This window comes from Sebastes umbrosus, chromosome 16, assembly GCF_015220745.1.
Source record: "Sebastes umbrosus isolate fSebUmb1 chromosome 16, fSebUmb1.pri, whole genome shotgun sequence".
Classification (NCBI taxonomy): Eukaryota; Metazoa; Chordata; class Actinopteri; order Perciformes; family Sebastidae; genus Sebastes; species Sebastes umbrosus.
In genome coordinates, this window is record NC_051284.1 from 15,761,756 (window position 1) to 15,781,541 (window position 19,786).

At 39.3% G+C, this 19,786-nt stretch overlaps 1 protein-coding gene and 1 long non-coding RNA gene across 2 annotated transcripts in view; one reads left to right on the forward strand and one right to left on the reverse strand.

Moving 5' to 3' along the window:
• Window positions 1-10,988, forward strand: part of ppm1aa (protein phosphatase, Mg2+/Mn2+ dependent, 1Aa) — a 41,654-nt gene extending 30,666 nt beyond the window's left edge. Inside the window, exon 6 of the mRNA XM_037796399.1 lies at window positions 10,738-10,988. Within this exon, the coding sequence (XP_037652327.1) occupies window positions 10,738-10,818 (81 nt within the window). The 3' untranslated portion in view covers window positions 10,819-10,988. The remainder of the gene's footprint in view (window positions 1-10,737) is intronic.
• Window positions 10,989-16,438: 5,450 nt separating this feature from the next.
• Window positions 16,439-19,688, reverse strand: LOC119504280. Its single transcript, XR_005210534.1, has 2 exons — window positions 19,550-19,688; window positions 16,439-16,630 (listed from the first exon to the last, which is right to left on the reverse strand). It is a non-coding gene; the product is annotated as an uncharacterized LOC119504280 (long non-coding RNA).
• Window positions 19,689-19,786: the final 98 nt, after the last annotated feature.

A 19,786-nucleotide genomic window follows, 5' to 3' on the forward strand; every position in this document is an offset into this window, starting at 1 on the left:
GCTTGCTAAGGTGTGACTTGAATTGGGGAGGAAGATAATGGGGAAGGCAGATGAAGCCGTATTAGTGGTATGTTGATTTGTAATGGTTTTTTCTTTAATCTCTTTGATACCTTTCATTTGAGAGTTGGGATGCTTGGCCTTGCCATCAGCAATATTTTATGTATTTTTTTTTTTTCCAACATCATGCTTCAATCCCTTTGAAGGATGTTTTATGTAAAATATGCTTTTTATACCCTGGAAAGACATTTAATCAAGATTAACCTTGGTATTTTAGTAGCCAGTGGTCTAGCTTTGTGAGGGTTCATAATGGAAGACAATTAAGCACTACCTGCAGAGCTGAGGATGTGCTCTTGTGGGGGAAAAAAAAAACATATTTATAGCAAGAGAGTTTTGGCAGGTTTTTAAAAGGACTTGCGGAGGCAAATTATATATTATATATTCATGAAAAGATCATGGAGTATGTTGAATAGCCCGACCTATAGCCTGAAAAGTGACTTTTCTGCTACATTTAAGATTTTATAAACCTTGCTTTGCACTAGAACAGAAATGTCAAAATAATCAGAAAATTTTCCTCAGCTTTTAGTTATTTTGTCACTTTAATAAATAGCTTAATGCAGACATTTTTCAGAGGGTTTTTTAATTGATGTCACAGCTAGGGGTGATTAATAATTATTTCTTCTTTTAGTTTGACCTTTATTTAGATTTTCTAATATCTTGCTAGTCTGCGCTCAGCAAAACACCTATAGGGACCCTATAACATCCAATAAAAATTATCTCTGTTTTTGTCCGGAATACTTCACCTTTTATATATATATATATATACACTGTTAAGAATTTCCCAGTAAAATAACAGTAAAGAACTGGCAGCAGGATGGCCTTTATGTTACTGTAAAATTAACATTAGTATACTGTCTGTGTGTACTATACATTATTTTTTGCCTAGATGAATAGACTTAGCAGGTTACAGACATAGGAATAGTCACACTAAATACAATTAAAGGCACTTGTTAGGAAAAAGGCTATAATAGACTTGTTGACACTTTTCCCTAAAATGTCTGTCTATAGCTGGCTACAAGCACAGAATGCAAACCAGAACAACATGTGAGTGAAGAACAGTAAAGCTAATTCACTGATTTTACAATCATGTACAATGTACAAGCCTCACATGTGCAGATCAGGTCCCAGAATTAAAAACAATACTGCATGAAACTGTTACTGATGACACTTTAGACAGTTGATCAGCAGTAAAATGCTGTTTTTTAAGAATGCATTATAGTTCAGTTAAAAACCTATGAGTGTAATTTAACAGGTTTTCTTTTGTATTAACAGTAAAGCACTGGTTTTTAGCAATAACAGGTTAATACTGTTGAAATCCTGCTGTAAATTAACAGCAATTGTTTACAGTGTATATATATATATATATATATACATATATATATATATAAATCCTTTAATCAGTACTTTAAGCAGCCATCAGCCTGCTGGTGATGTGGCTGCAGGGAGCACTGCTCTTGTGAAGGTTCATTCATGGTTTTCAGAGCATGGCAGACTCGAGTATCCTCACATTGTCCCCTAAAGAAATGGTTTTTCTGGGTGGTCCGACTCATTAATACACTCCGCACTTCTTGATTTACGGCTCACAGTTCAACTGCTGCTAATTAACGTGAAAACACGTAAAAAAAAAAAAGAGAATGAAAAAAAGGAGGAGGAGGAAGAAGAGGAGGAGGAGGCCACTGAGTTTTCCTCCACAAAACTTGAGTCAGGATGAACCTGCTCTCCACATCAAGGTAGGACACCAGAAACTACTAAAAACTCACAGAACAGGGCCCAAAAAGTGTTATAGGCTTATAGCATGAAGCATTATAGCTCCTTTAACTGTGTGCTAATTTAATGTTAATGCTATAACTTTAGATCAGGTAATTGAACTATTATGTGTGCTGAAACAGGTGTTTGTGTATCATAAATGGATCCAGACAGTCTGTTTTTATTCCTGAAAAAAAGGTGTTAAAATACTCATTATACCTAATAAACAGGGTTCAAGGACGTCATAGAAATTGTCTATCTAACGTTACATTAAAAAGGCTACTAGGTTTTGATTGGGTTTGCTTTATTGAGAAGAAAATAAGAGACAAAGTATGCTAATTCACTCTTTTAAAGGGGACATATTATACTCGATTTCAGGTTCATACTTGTATTTTGTGTTTCTACTAGAACATGTTTACATGCTTTAATGTTCAAAAAACACATTATTTTTTTCTCATCCTGTCTGTCTATATATACCTGTATTTACCCTCTGTCTGAAACGCTCCATTTTAGTGCATTTAAACGGAATTGCGTTGCTAGGAAACAGCTTGGGTCCATGTTTACATCCTGTCAGCTGATGTTATTCACATACACTGCAACCGGAAATAAACTGAGACACATTTAGTATGTTTACGTTTAAAACTGTGAAATGGTTTAAATATTGTAGATTTGTGACATCACAAATGGACAGAAATACTAACGCAGAGTTTCTGAATACGGGCTGTGTGTATTTCTCCATGGATTGAGTGTTTTGATACTTTCACAGTATTTATATATCACTTAAAGCTGCTTTATAATATAAAATACATGAAAATCTAAATTTTTTACAATAGGGGACCTTTAATAAAGCGACGTAGAACGGCTAACACAAATGTTGTGAGCCGTTAGCTAGCTAGCTAACAGTTTTTAAATCTAACTGACTTTTTAAAAAAATGTACCCGTTTTGTTTGGTTTAATATCATTCACACAGGGCCTGCATATAAATTGAATTAAATCTAATGTGTGCTGAAACAGGTGTGTTTGTGTATCATAAATGGATCCAGACAGTCATAGAAATTGTCTATCTAATGTTACATAAAAAGACTGATGTGTTGTTGATTGAATGAGCCAGATTTATCCCAAGTTTATTACTCCTAAGCAATACAGTTTGATAGATTTAAAGTTACATTCAGCTGCCCTTTCGGTTTCATGTGTTTCAAGGTTGTAATAAAGCCTTTTGTGTAAAATTACATGAATTACTCAAAATAAATCAGAGCCATTTGAGTTACTCTAAGGACAGGAATCTACTGAAATCACTCAAATCAGTTAATTAACCAAGACCCTTAAAGAAAATCAGAGAGGAAATCATTAAATACTAGGGATGCACTGATACCGATACTGGATCAGATATCAGGCCGATACTGACTCCAATAGCTGGATCGGGTATCGGTGACATTTAAGCTGATTTATTCAATTAAATTTATGTTTATATACGTTATATATTGGAATTTTAGTTCCTGTTTAAGTTTTGACCAGTTTGTTGCTGCATTAAAAAAGGTTTACACTTACTCTATTTAATTTTCAAGATATTTTACTAAGTTGCTGCCGTACGATTTATTATTTTAATAATAAAGAACAATTAAATATAGCTATATATATGTATTTATTGGTCACCTTTTTGTTTTATAAAGTTAGGAAAGCAATGTTTAAGTCAAGCCTGATGTTGCCTTACACATAAAAGAATGATCTTAGTCTCTTCCACACAATGAAGCATACAGCTTATTAATTAAACACTGGTATCGGAACGGTACTCGGTATCGACCGATACCCAACGTACAGGTATCGCTATTGGGATCGAGACTGAAAAAGTTGCATTGGTGCATCCCTATCAAATACTGCAAACTATTATATAAAAGACATAATGCAAATTTATTTTAAATGTATAATGTTGACATTTAGGAGGAGAGCTGCAGTTAGGTTGTTATATCACTCCTTATAGACTGCTGCTGACATGGCTGAACATTTATCTATCTGCACTGGCGACTATATTTTAGTGTCTCAGTGTCTGTGGAAAGCGATTATTTTCTTTCTGTTTGCTTTCATCCCAGTATAATGGGCAGCTCCCGTTGAGGTCGTGCACTATTGCACGGTACCCTGTGACCTTGTCAAAAGCGATCACCGTGGTAACACACGGCTATAGCTTTCCTCTCATCTTAAGACATAATCTCTTTAATTGGTGTCAAAGTTGGGGTCCTTATGGTGAAAGTCCTGAAAAATACCCACGCAGACAGACACGCTCACTTGTTGACACTCAGGAAAAAAACAAATGAAGCAGGGTCTTGGCAATGCGGCGCTGAAACTTGTTAATCTATAGTGGGAGGTGGGGGTGTTAGTGCAGGCCCTCTAGCCACTCCAGTCTGACAGGACTTCGACTTAAGTCAGTCCCGTCTGACCTCTCAGACTGTTCAACCCTTCCTCTTTACACCTGCTCAGTCCCAATAACTCACACCGAGGTAGAACGACCGAAGATTTGCTTTAAATCTCACAGCTCTTACACCTTGAGAAAGAAATGCACCTCATTGTGTGAAATCTCAAATTAGGACTGGGCTGCAACTACTAATTTATTTTCATTATCGAACAGTTTTTTTCTTGATTGACTGAATAATCATTTAGTCTATAAAAAATAGACAACAGAATAAAACCATTGTGGTTAATGTTGTAAATCTATATGAGCACATTTTAGTTATATTAGATCCACAGGATTTTTGTTATAATTATGAGTATTTGATTTATTTACTTCACTCAAATAGCCAAAACAAGTTGATTAGGTACAAGCTAAAATATATGCAGTCTAATACAACATTCCTACCTTCTTGAAGGTTATAATCAGTTTTTGTTGAACTGTTTTAGAGGTGTTGATTCAGCTGTATTGTCATTTTGGAGGATGTAGTTATTGCATTATATTGAGAGGTGTTTCTAATATTTAGTCTAACCTCACTAATTTAAATGCAGTGGGTGAAGTATTAGAAACACCTCTCAGTATAACACAATAAAATTCAACAGCATCACAAACCGCAACCTCCAAAATGACCATAAAATTGAATCAACGGCTCTCTAATACAGTTTCACATTATAACATTCGTTCAGTTAATGCAGGACTGTTGTATTAGACTGCATAACTTTTAGCTTGTATCTAATAAACTGGCAACTGAGTGTTTATTTAAAATTGAATATACAGTTATAGAGGATTTTATCCACCTTTTTACCCTAGTTCAGATATTTGATAATCAGGACAGCAGTGAATAGCAGGGAAATGTTTAGCGCTGCCTGATGTGATCATGAAAGCATGCTCTCACAATCTATATGCTTCTATAAATGCTGTGAGATTCAGAAACATGAGCCAGGACCGTGAATGACTCTGACAACACCTACAGATAAAGGTGGTTTTGTCTGTTGAGAAAGCCACAGATCAGCGTCAAGGTCACATGAGCCGACCTTCGATCCAGGCCTCATAGACAGGAACCAGTAGACTTGAATATCAGTGAGCAGAGGTCAACCTTGTTTCTGACCTCTCGGCAGAATCGCGCTTTCTCAAGGGGTCTCCTGGGGATGACTGTGAAAATGGGACACCGGCTTAAACCAATTAAATCACTGAATAGGTGTCAGGGAGGTAGACAGGAGACCATGTCAGATTCAAAGATGCATCCACCTCTGCCATAAATCATATGGAAGATAACAGAAATCGCCAAAGAAAACGGGACATTAAAGTTCTCAAAGAAAGGTACTGATAGGCTATTTATAGAGTATATAAAACACGACATAGTGCAACCTTCTCAAACAACAATTAAACCAATTGGTCTCCAGCTCGGAGGTTGTTTAAATTTCCTCTTTTCCAGGCTTACACCAGAATGCTCCTCACCTTTGCCACAGGAGAGCAGTGAGGAGAAAAAAAGGGGAAAGCCAGATGAATGTGGAAAACACACATTAATAAAACTGGAAATTGGGGGGCTAAAAAGTGCAAATAATCACTGGATGTGAATGTGTCCATTGAAGCACTCTTTTTGGGTGCTCGCCCGATGCTCCCACTAATGGTCTGTTTCACTGAAGTAGCACCAGGAATGCTAACCTTCTCAGTGCTTCACAACTCAGGGCAAGCATGGCAGCACTCCCATTTGTGTATGTGTGTGTGCCTCACTGTCATTATCCTTTCTCAAGGGGGGAAAAAAACTCATTCTCGCCTACTCTCCCATCCTGTAATGAACAGGGTCTACATATTTATGTTTTTGCCAGAGAACACTTGAAACACAAGAGGGGTTAAAGTAAAGAGGGGAGGTCTTTGGACCATTTTCAATATTTCCCCCCTCTGCGCCCCATAGGGCAAGTGAGGGGTTGCTTCTTTACAATAATCAGGTGACCAGAGGAAAATAGTGTGGCCTTAACAAGCCCAAATTAAAAAAGAACATCATTTTCATTATGCAGTCAAACACAATTACAAGCAAATGTTTTCTCTGTGGAGCTGCCCCTGCTTTTAGGGTCTTTGTCCCCCGCTCCTTAGTGTGTGCAGAGAAAGGCCCCGGTGGTCAATGGGCAGCTGAGTGGCGTGTTCAGTGGAGGCCCACATCCTTAGCCCCCAGCGCAGAATGCGTTTTGTTAGAAGAGCAGCCATACATTCTGAGCAGATTTGTTGAATTAGAGAGCGCAGCGGGAGATGGGGAAGCGGGGGGTAAGTGATGGGGAGGACTTGTTGCTAGGTGACTGACATACAACTGCAGCATGCCAGTTTTCAGAGCCTGGCACTCCTTGTCTGTTTTCCTTTTTATTTTATTTTCTTCCTTATCACCCCCCCACCTCCACCTCCACCTCCACCACCACCACCACCACCACACCTCCCTGCTCCACCCCCATCAATTCACTTGTCTAGCTCTCCTCGTTGCTGAAGTGTAGATAATAAAATGAAGAGAAAACAGGGTGAATCATGGAGGATTCTACAGTACACCTCTATAGCGCCTACTAAGAACCTAGTCATCAGCTTTTCAACTGCGTCGATACTTAAAAATCTCACTGCTGCTAAGTGTTGTGGGAAAAGAAAAATGCTTTTATGGCAAAGTAAAGGTGGATTCCCTCTTTCTAATGCGCTAGTTAGTATAGAATCTGACATAAAGTGTTAGCCTCATGGAGACACTTTGCGCTATCAGCAAAAAAAAAAAAGTCTTTTCCTGGGGATGGTAAGTGACACACAAGGACAGGCAGGATTTCTCTGAACCCCCACCACCCTGCAGGCGTTGCTGCTTGGTAGATTTTCCATTTTCGAAATACTGATATTTTCAAATATAAGCCGAGATGTGGTATGTTTTGATATCCTCACCTCTTTATTCCAATCAAAATCCAGTCAATAGAGCTCACATGAGTGTTAGTTAGATTTTTCTGACCTACTCATTGAGTTTTCCTGAGCAAACACTCTCTCCTCATTCAATAAGTGTGTTGTCCGTCTGCTGACTGCCTGACTTAGCAGACCGACCACTTACCTTGTCAACCCCGTCACTGCATGTCAAGCATCTCAGCCCCGTGCAGCCCTTTCAGAGGGTCGACACAAGTTAAGAGTGAGGTGGAAATGGAGGAGAGGAGTTTGAAGGAGTCTAATTCCCCTAAATATTTATGCACGCTGTTTAGAGGTGGAGTGATATTTCTCTGCTCTGTATGACTAATGATTTAAGCTTCATAATCCCAAAGGTTGATTGAACAACAGTATGTTTTACATCAAGATTTACATAGCATAGTTGCCTGTATTGAGTTGCAGTTACATGCATGATGGGTAGGGCTGTGTAATGGCAAGAATTCAGGTCAATTTATATTTATATAGCGTCAAATCATAACAGAAGTTATCTCAAGATGCTTGTCATATAGAGCCGGTCTAGATGGTACTCTATAATAATAAAATAGAATCTTGCGATATATTGCGATACTGTAAGGAAGGCGATATATTGTGATTTTTTAAAAATATAATTTTAGGAAAACTGTCACAACTGCCAGACCAGAAATACAACATTTTAGACTAAGCAAAAATTACACATTCATACTGCATACAAAAAAACAGCATGTTTTTTTGCCCCAAACTGCCTGCAATTATCACAAAGTGGGCATGTCTGTAAAGGGGAGACTCTTGGGTACCCATAAAAATACATTTTCATCCACATATCTTGAGGTCCGAGGCCAAGGGACCCATGACAATATGCCCATACCAGTTTTTCCTCGCTAAAATTGTGCGTAACTTTAGCCTCTTTTGCGACAAGCTAGTATGACATGGCAACAACCTCCGAAAGATCAAATAACGGGCTGTCGGATTTTTAAGAGGTTCATTAAAAATCTATACAATGTTTTGGAGAATCGATACAGTATCGCACAACATAATATCTCGATACTCATGTGTATCGATATTTTCTTACACCCCAAATGGGATCTGCATTTGTTATCACAGTGACTGTATTATCACTACTCTAAAGCACTACTTTGAGAGGGGACATACACTGGGAAGGCGTATATCTTTGCATGTAAATTATTGATAAAGAATCAAGTAAAAAAAATCAAGTAAAAATCACAGTATCACAAAACATCGCGATACTCTATTTTCGATATTCTCTTAAATCGCTAATGATAGGCGTGATGTTTAGTGTATATTTCATTGTCAGGTATAGGTATACGTGTGCAGCCCTTCTGTCTTTGAGAGTGTGAGTAAATAAAAAGAAATGACTGCGCCTGCTGGTGCTGTCGATTGTGGAGAGGCATTACCCGCACACTTCCTCTCTCCATTTGTCTGGAAATGTATTACACTTCCGAATTAGACTTTTTTTTTTTCCCCAGTCATCTTTGAACATCACGTATTCATTCCCTGCCAGCGAAGGGTGTAGAGATTCAGGGTCAGTGGGATTTTTGATTTCCCCCTCGGTGTCGCATTTATTTGAAGCTCTGTCTGAAGGTCAAAACCAAATACACCCAAACGAAAAAGCCATTGTTGATCCGTTTCTCCACCTCGTGCCTCCCTATTCCTTTTCACCAAGAAAGCATCTTTCTTTCTTTGTGCTGCCGGGGCTTATGAGACTATCAGGGCACACCTGTGCCCTGAGGAAAATTCCCCTGCTCTCTCTAAAGCTGTATTATTCAGCACAAGGCCATGACAGTCAGTGTTTCTAAAAGCATTTGGAAGATTGCAAATGGTGATGCTAAAAACTGTCAGGAACCCACTAACGTACAAAAAGAAGATAGACACTGTATACAATAGCTTCCTTTTTTATATGTGTTAGACCGAACAAGATACAAGCTTCACATTTGATAGTAAAATAACCCTTGATATAGCTTCCATAAGCTAAAGAAACAGAGCAGCTTGAGTTTTCCTGAGAAGATGATAAATGTTGTTTTTGATATAATAAGTAATGAAGACACTTGGGTCATACTGCAGTCAATATACCAGTAATTTATCTGGATTTCAAAAGATTTAGTGCCTTTTCATCTCTGTTTTGGTTAATTTATTCAAAAGACGACCAGGCAAGTTTCATTAAATCATGTCACAGTTAAACGGTCAATTGGACATCTTTTTATTTCCTATTTTTTTAACATTAAGTGAGCACAGTCACATTCACTAAATTCAATTAATGTCAATGTATGGTTTTTATGAACAAGATTAGCATTATTTTGTCAGCAGTTAAATATGGATTTGTAATTAGACTAATATTAAAATTAGTGAACATGTGAAATATTTGATAAAATATTTAATAAATTATACTTTAGACATCTGACATTGCCATTAATAAATTAATGCATTAAACATAAACCGGTATATTTTATATATTTTTTAAGTCCCTTGACTTTCTGTTTTGTTTATTTTTTTTATTTACAACAATGAACACACTTCCTTTGACTCAAACAGCAGTTACTGTAGTAGCTTAAACTTGATTTTTCACATTCATAACGGGTTACTCTAGTGTGTATGTGTTTTTTTTTTTAATTAATGCCCATAATGCAGTTTTTAATTGTGAGAAATGTATGTGGCTTTGGTCAGTTTGTGTCTGCCCACCTGTGTATGAACAGGTGTGTGTTTATGGCAAAGAAAGAACAACAGTAACTGATTATCTCAGCTCAAACTAAAGCCTTTATGGACTTGTGTGTTTTAGCTGATTGGATTAGCAACCGCATCTCTTTGGCCAGGCTCCATACGACTTCCCAGCTAAGATAGCATTAACACCGTCTCAGCCTCCCTGCTGCTGTCAGTGTCGATGTGCTGCAGCGTGCCAGACTATTTGGCAGGAGTTTAATGAAACTGGATGCTGATGAGACCGCAAAAACAAACTTGTATCACATTCTTTAACAGTTTTTTGTTGCATCCATCTCCATTTCTAGCTGATTTCAACATGGATTTTTTTCTTGGAGAGACTGAAAGTGAAATGTTAATTGCACCAAACTCTGCTTGGGCTGGTTTCAACATCTGAATTAGCGCTTCCATATCTTCACCGCTGGCCTCACAGCCAGAACTTTTATTGATCATATCCTCTTCTTTTCTGTGATATTATTATTTTTGCCTCTTTTGAAAAATCCACTGCTGACTTAAGGTGTCTTATAGCTTGCTCATTTACATTGACCCGAATCCCCAGCATGTCTGTTAAGTAGAATGATTTAATCTTCCCTGGCAGGAGCACCCAGAGCACCCCTCTGCTTACCCTCCAAACATGCATTTTTAATCAGTATATTAAGATGTCACATAACAGTCTGAGCTCATCACCAGCGCCGCTGGCCATATCTCATATGGATTCAGCTGTTTAGAGTAGTATTAGACCCTGGCTGCTGGCTATTAGAGAGTAATCCCTGAATGAAGATGTGTAAAATGTATTTTCCCTATACGAGAACCACACAAGAGTGACAATCCAGGTGCAAATCAAATGTAATCTTTGTGTCTTTTTTTAAAAGGTATCGCAGGAATTACTGTGCGGCAGAGAGGAGCAGGGACCAGGGTGGAAATCATTTGACTCATCTTCTCAAGGTCCCTGAAGTTTCCACAGGGCCTTGTCCTTGTAGCACAAGACTGCTGAGGCCACGCGGTGCACTGAGAGGGCTGCGCACGGATACATATTTGAGTATGTGTGAGTGGCGAAAGCGAGATGACTCTCAGCCTGTCAGTTGTGTTTGGAGTCGTGGCATCAAGCGAGGACCTGCTCAGTGACACCGGGTAACTCAAGCAATGACATGAACACACACACACACACACACACACATACTTTTTCTCTCTGCACTCCCATCAGCGTTCTCTCTGTGTAGCACACACACACACACACACACACACACACACACACACACACACACAGATAGCCCTGTCAGCTAACTCCTGTCAGAGGCATCACCCTCTAGGTACAGTGGTGAGCTTTGTGCACACAGTGATCAGGCAGCTCGCCAGCTCTGCCTTCTCCTGCCTCTACCTAGACGACTCCCTTCATCCTAATGAGCTCTGTCAGAATGGCATTTGACATAAGCCATCAACAAAGCACAGCTGACAGACATTAAGAGTCCGGAAATCCAGGATATCCCTGGCTGCTGCCCCTCGTAGTGGAAACAACTCCCAAAGTCTGAGTTTGTGCTCCTCTGTTTGCAATCAGAAGACAGATTATTACATTAGAGTAGGGATGTCAAATTTAGCGCCATAATAACGCGTTAACGCAAATTCGTTTTAATGCCACTAATATCTTTAACGTAACTTGCAATTTTTAGGTTGTAGCGGACTCAGTTTTAAAGCTAGAATGAAGATACTGGTATCATATGAAACCAGAAAACCTAAGGAATCCATTGTCCATTGGCCATTTTCAAAGGCGTCCCTTAACCTCTGACCTCAAAATATGTGAATGAAAATGGGTTCTATGAGTACCCACGAGTCTCCCCTTCACAGACATGCCCACTTTAGTAATAAGTCATCACCAAGTCAGCACACTGACACACTGACAGCTGTTGTTGCCTGTTGGGCTGCAGTTTGCCATGTTATGATTTGAGCATATTTTCTATGCTAAATGCAGTACCTGTGAGGGTTTCTGGACAATATTTGTCATTGTTTTGTGTTGTTAATTGATTTAAAATGATAAATATATACATACATTTGCATCAACCAGCATATTTGTTCACTCCAATGTTGATAAGAGTATTAAATACTTGACAAATCTCCTTTTAGGGTACATTTTGAACAGATACAAAAATGTGCAGTTAATTTGCGGATAATTGCAATTAAATATTTTTAATTGATTGACAGCCCAACATTAAAGTTTTGATCTGATACGGGGCCAATGATATTTTTGACAATTTTTGACAAGTCATAAGTCTTAAAACACTTTGGCAAATATTCAATTTTGCCCAAATCTATAAGCAGTTTTCATTCTGTCACAGTTGTTTTTTGTACATTTCAAAATAAGGTGCTTTAAATAGAGCACTGTATTTGCAGATAAAGATCATTGGCGGTATCCCTTTCATGTTAAACTGCATTTAATGGATAAAAAATGCATCAACTCGTTGATTAAAAGACAGCAACCTTAGCCAATGAAAACATGTATTTTCAATAGTCTTGGAGTGTAATTGTGCTGCATTGTACGTGGAGGCTCTTCTCAGAGCGAGCTTCGCTGTAGCTCACAGATTGCTGCTCATCAGTGGTTTGCTTTGATAAAACACGAGGTCCAGGAAACAATTCTGTTTTACGGAAACTAATCAACTTAGAGGGGTCTTTTTGATTCTTATAGTATAGTAGAGTGTAATGCGGGGATGAGTGTGTCGTTTACTATAAAGTAATTCTGAGCTCAGAGTGAAGTCACTGCGCTACGCAGGGCTCAGTATGAAACATTTCCCCGAGCTAATGAACACAATTCAGGCTTCTGTATTTATTTTTTTCCCTCTCTGTCAATTTGCCTGAAAATGTATGGGTAGGTATTGGGAGGGAAAACATACAAATAAATACATTAAATAAATATAGCTTGCCATTTATGTACAGTACAAGAAAGAAGTGTTTTCTCTACTCGCATAAAACACATTAAATCGTACACATCCTAAGGAGAAAGGTCACCGTTGAAAAAGCGCAGACAAAAGAGCAAAGTCTGTTGCTAGAAGAGACATTTATTGACAGTCCTCTCTGTGTGTGTATGTGTGTGTGTGCGTGTGTGTGTGTGGTGACGAGGAGGAGCAGAAGCTCTTAGACAATGTGAAGTGGAGGTGAGGCCCAGGCAGCATGGCCGCGGCGTTGTGACCTGTGCCCTGGCTCACGCATCATGTAGCTCCCTGGCGCCAGAGGACCTTCTGACCGTGATGAGTTTTGACTCCTGTCACCTTTGGGTGTCGTCAAGATCCTCTGACATGGATTTTTTTATTTATATTTTTTCTTTTCCGCAGCCTAAAATGCTCTACGGGTGACCACTGTCCCCACCAGTGAAGAATAGAGAGGAGAGGAGGCTTTCTAGGCAGACTCAAGACACCAAGAAACAAAAAAGAGGGTTGCAGAATAATCGGATAACTATTCATAGAGGCTTGTTCTTTACAATCTCCCCGTTACGCTGACAGTAATGGTGTTACAAACTCAGTCAGAAAAGATAGGTAAAGATAGGGCCTTTGAGATGTTATGTATTGCAGCCTGCTGTATTGTAAAGTGTGTTTGTTAGTGAATAAGATGGAAGAAGTAGAGACAGAGATAGTGTGTGGGTGGCTGCAGAGGAAGGTCTAAAGACCAAGCATTCAATCAACCCACCTGTTTTGACAGTTTGTCTGTAGCTGTGTCAACAATTCACTGAAAAGGTTTTTTTTTGTTACATTTCATCTCATACAGTACTCAGGTTTGACAACTGGACCATTGTGTTGGACATTAACAAAAAAACACATCCATTCACTATTGCACTCGACAGTTGCAGCTCAACGTGGCTGAAAACAAGGGAGTGATTGAAAAGAAAAGCACTCCACTGGATGCCAATTTCATGTATGTTTTGTAAGTGGAAAATCACTCACTGCTGCGTTCAATTTCAAGCATGTTGTATATGACTGCGCACGTGCACACGGTGGATTTACTGTTCATAATTACCAGGTTGGCATTTTAGCTCTTAACAGCGAAATGCTGCACACACAATCACTTTGTTGTGCAAGTGCTATAGGTGATGCATGCATTTGTTCATTTGCAATTTCTGCTCTCTTGCTCTGCCCTCTTACACAAACACTCACAAGCACACGTAATATATAGCCTGGCCGCGTGCAACGTGCACTCTCCCTAGTTTCATTTAGCTTAGAAATTGACTGCATTCAAGAGTGGAATGGATGTAATAATTGCATGCCCTCTATAACATGCGCCGTAAATGTGTTTTTCAAAAAAGAAAAAAGAAAAGAAAGGGGTAGGTTTCAAGGTATTCCTAATTGCTTTCTTCCAAGGATTCCAGGTTCGCTCACACTGTATTGTTTGTTTGTGACAACTCAACATAGTTCTCTCACTTACATTTGCACCCTGTGGTAAAGATGAAACATGGAAACCTTCAATACAGGATCTCACTTTTATGCTGCATGACAGTGGCAGGATTCAATGATGTTACATTTACAAGCCAAGGATCGGATGGATTGATAAAGCTTGTTGGAATATGCAAGGGCACTGCAGAGATTTGCACAACAGAAAATATCTTTGGCCAAAGTGGAATGACAACCCTGCTTTTGTATATGACCTTACTGTATACGTCCTGCAATGTTCTGTTAGTAAAACGACTCTTTTCATAGCAGCATTTAGAACGGACCGTAAATAATCAGTGCTGATGTCAATCTCAGTTTTGAAAAGGGCATTATGGTATTTCATATTCACCATACTAGTGTGAATTGGCTTAGTGGATATAAGGTCAAATATCACGTGCACTGATTATAATAACCGTGGTGTGGGCTGTGTAGTAGTGAAACAAAAGCTTGGGGGAGGAGATATGTGTGTCAGGGCTGGCCATGTGTGTGTTTGTGTGTGCGCCCCCCACACTGACTGCTGCAGTGTATTGGCTCTCCTCTATCCGTGTCAGCAGGGCTGTGTGACCGAAAGGCACTGGATTACGTACACTGGGGGCCAATGGGTCAGTGGATAAGAAGTCTTCTCTGTTACCGCAAATCCACAGATTAAACGCAGTGTCCAGAGCCAGTGCTGCCCCGAGGGCAAAGGGTCTGAAAACACAACTCCCAGAGAGAGAGCTTTGGCGTAACCCTCCTGTCACCGTGTAGCCACGAGGCAACGTCTTCTCTTTAAATCCCACAGCGTAAGCCCGGCCTTTAAATACATCCGGGTCATCCAGGGGTTATAGTGGTGTTTCTCTGACATGATATCTTAATTGGAAAGTTAATCCCATGCTGGGACAGCTGACTCTAAGTTAAAACAGTCTGTCGTGCACAGAGAAGTCAACGAAGCTCTGAAGTCAGGCAGGCAGTGAACATACACTCAGTGATGTTTGCATCCTCCATCTTTGCTGAGCAGAAGTGCCTGTCCCGCCCCAGGCAACTAACACAGCATAGATTAGCATTGTGTGGCACTGTTTTACATCACTGCCCGCCTTCTCTTTATGCTGTTTAAGTGCTTTAAACGGGCTCAGTGCCTACACAGACAGATCAGAGGATATTTACAGTAACAGAGCATGTTCACACTAAGATGATATTACTTGTTTCAGGTTCAGATTTGCATTTGCCAGTGGTGTTTAGAGTCCCTTTGGTGTGCAATGTGCATGGAAGAGGAGCAGTGATGGAGGGAGGAAGATAGTCTGTATATGATAGTGGCAGTATGGCTGTTGGTGACAGGCTCTTGTAGCGTCTCGTCTGCTCCAGTGATCCCAGGGAATCTGGGTCATTTCCAGCCTGTTCACATGTAACTATTCCCCACTCCTTCCCTCCCTCTGCCCAGGGCGAGCCACGGTCTAGCTACATGCTAATGATGACACAAAGTAAATGCACTCGTCTCTTATCATAAACGGGGAGGAAACTGAGCGGTGTTCTGCAGCAGCAGCAGCAGCAGGGAGCACCACCACACCTCCGTGCCGTATCAATCCTCTCTTCACCTTGTAGTCCTCCTTGTGTTGCTGAGCTTTAGAAATAAATGTGTATCAAGCTTTGTTTTCTTTGGCAATAATCTTCTCCAACTGGTCGATGCAGTGAAGGATCTTTATCAGTCGGCAAAACAGCCTCAGAAGCTGCTGGTTGTGTCCATGAAGTACAGAGCCTTCAATACTCCTCGTAGTATTACAGTTACTGTAGATTTGCCTACGTTCACATAGTGATAAACAGGGATCTGATGTTATTTTACTCTAATTTGAAAGCTAATTCATACTGTTGAGACTTAACATCCATTCTTTACCATGGAAACAGCAGTTGACCCTTATTAAAGGTTAATTTAGCTTTCAGTCCTACCACATGATCTTAAACAACAGATGCCTGTGATTATGGAATTGAATATTTTCATTTTTCTAAACACTTTAAAGACTTCTTGTAGTTAATATTTTGCTTTTAAATGCATTAAGTAAGAAACCTTGAGCTCCTCATATCTATCACCTGCAGAGGGTTTGCAAAATAACTTGACATTAGACATAAATGCAATTCAGTGCAATGTCACTGCAATAAAAACTGGTATTTTATTGTTTTTGTTTTGACTCTGTCAACGAAGAGTTTAATTAAATGTCTAGTCATTTTTCAGATCACAGTTTGAGTCCTGCTGGCTTGGAGTCCATTGTCAAGGTGTTCCTGTTATTTTGTCCACCCTCTGTGCCTCACCACTCTGGTTTTGTTCACCTGATCTCCACACTCAGCCTTCAGGGATGTTTTTTTAGTATGGAAGATGTAGCTCCAACTATAAATGAGGGAATATTTTATTGTTATAAAAAAAAAAACAGAGACAACAGCCATTTAAAACATCAACAGGTCTGATATAGAAACCTATAAACGCATCCAAATCAGTTTTGTCTGACAGAGGACTGGCTGCATGGATGCCAGTGGGATCCATGAAACAAATAGTCTGGACACAAGAGGAAAAAAAACTGTTTGAATGAGATCCACTGTGCTGCGGTGCTGCATGTGCGGAGATATTGGTGTCAGGAGGCCTACACTATCTCCTGACACTGTGACATAGGCCTGCACGCTTTGGGTCATACAGTACACCATTTCGGCTTGAAGATGGCATGTCATATTTATAATTTCAGGTGAAATAATAAGGGGTATTAAATACAGAAATAGGAGCGAGCAATTAAAAAAACAATAAAAAAGTGGGCCTTTTATCCTCATAGATTGATATCAAAACACGAATTCACAATGAGAAAAAAAATCCTCCTTTTTTCTCCCCTTCTATAAATGTTTTAACAGTGCCTATAAGCTAGACGTGTTGCTTACAGAGCATAGTCTACAATTGTTATTTCCAGCTCCTCCGTTTAAGAGATCCAAAACTCGCCTATGTTTTATTGATGCGCGCTTCTTCCTAGAAAAAAAAAAAAAAAAAAAGAAGTATTGCAGTCCTTGTAGATTTGGGCTGGGACGGTGCAGCCTGCAGGGATGAAATATTTACAGCCAGCTAAATATTTTAGAGCAGCACCTTGTCGGAGTTTACTTCCACTGCTGCATCTGCTGCCAATCTTATCCTTTATTTACCAATATTTGGTGTAATAATATGGCTGAATGAACACTGATATTAATCTGCTCATTGCTTATATAATGGCCAGCTCACTTTGCTATTATACATTTTCATAAAGATGAATTTGTTTTGTCAAAGCAGATTCATGAACATGAAGAGATGTTATGCACATTCTTCTCTTAGATTATTAAGATTTTTTTTTTATTTATTTATTTTTTTAATAAATGATGCTCTGTGCAGTAAAAGCAGCGAGAGAATGAACAGCTTCCTGTACAGAAGGCATTTCATAACCCGCATCAAGAGTCTATAATTCATGCAAAAAGAGCCCGAAGGGGATTCAGCTCGTGCGCATGCGTGTGTGCGCGTGCATGCATGGGAGAGAGAGAGTGTGTGTGTGTGTGTGTGTGTGTGTATGTGTGTGTGTGTGTGTGTCTGTGAAAATAATATCGGTCTTTTCCGTCAGAATGAACTTTCCTACTGTATCCAGCCATGAAATAATGTGACCCGACACTTCAAACCATCTGCGCTATCTATCCGCCCTCTTATTTACTAAATCAGCCTGCGCACAAAACGGAGTGTGTCTGATACTAAAGCCGAGTAGCCTGGCAGGGCCATGATAATCCCATATAAACAAATATCACGTTTATTCCCTGCTATGTGCAGCAGCAGCCTTCATGCTGCACGCTGCTGCACTGTACATATATGAGCTGCAGGGATCTCCATCACACACACACACACACACACACACATACACATACACACTATATAACAGCAATCAATTAGCCTGTGTTTTCAAAAAAGAGCATGTATTCATTCCCCCACATAAAAGAGCATCATAACTTAGGCTCTAATATGATTTATAATAAATTAGCACTTTTGTGAGGTTGAAAAAATGCTCCACTAAATCTGGTCAAGGTTGCAAAACTGCAGTTGGCTGCAAATTCTCAGTCCTGTTGAAATAAAGCCCAAATTGACCCCTTTTTTTTTTTTTTTTTTTTTTTTTTTTTAATGATTTCTATAATTCAGCATATAAGCCTTAAGGATATATATGAAACATAGTGAACTGAATTTTAAAATGAAGATTTAATATGAAGATTTAGCCACGTGGGTTTAAGATATAGGACTATTATTATAGGAGATAAAAACTATAAAATAGGGCTATGTATTGGCAAGAATCAGGCGATAAGATACTTATAATGATACAGGGGTTACGATTCAATATATTGCGATACTGTAAGTAAGGCGATATATTGCGATTTAATTTATTTTATTTTATTATTTAAATCAAATTTGAGGAAAACTGTCAAAGTATAGAGAACACACCACCATATGCTTAAAATCTGAGTAAAAAAAACTTTATTTCTTATGCAATCAGAACAGTGGGATCTGAATTTATCACAGTTATCCTGTAACATCCAACATCATACACTGAGAGGATGCATCTCTTTGCAAATGAAATAAAGCATTAACTGAGATAATCTTTGCATGCAAACTATGAATTAAAAATCGATAGTGTTTTTGAGAATGACACAAAATATAATATCGCGATATTCGATTTTTTATTAATATATTTTCTTACACCACAATTTAATTGGCCATAATAACAGAGTAAATATAATTCTCTCAGCTGTGTAAAGTATGATATTGTCTGATATTTGAATGTGAGTTTTCGGGCTGGACAGCTCTATAGTCAGCTATAGATGTGTCTTTTTGCTGTGTGAAGCACAGTCAAGAGCTCTAAAGGGAGAACTGAGCTGAGCGTGTTTTGCTGCTTTGGCACTTGACTATAAAGACTGAAGAGTCTTTCCTTTAACACAAAGGCAGAGGGGTGTTTTTGCAAAAGCACGACGGGGGCAGCTAAACGTTTGAAGCAAAACGCGAAGAAGCAAAAAAAAAAAAGGTCAAAATGTTTATATTATTTTTTTTTTTGAGAAGAAGGGAGGTGCTGAGATCTCTCCTCCTTTAACAGCCTGATTGGATGAACTTGACAGTGATTGACGTTGCATCCATGGCAACGGAGCAGCCAATCTGCCAAGTCCAATAGGAAATCATCAGAGGGGGCTTGACTGTCTTTTTTCTAACCCCCTCTTAAAAAATACAGCTCCGGCTTTAATATCTTTCGTACTTTCAATCTTGCAGCCCTACCTTGAAAAAACACATTTTCCTCGCACCTCCAGAGCCCCCCTTCATCACTGCTAAGTTTGCCCAGCATTAGGATGCGGTAGCCGGCGTTCCATCGTTCCATCCTCCGCTGCTGACGCGTCTGGTGGGTGTCCGCGTTTTATCACCGCTGCTCTCAGACGATAACTTTGAGGATTTGCTTGTTTTTTGGGTGTCTATCGGCGCACAGGAGAAGCAGAGAGCTAGAGAGAGAGAGAGAGA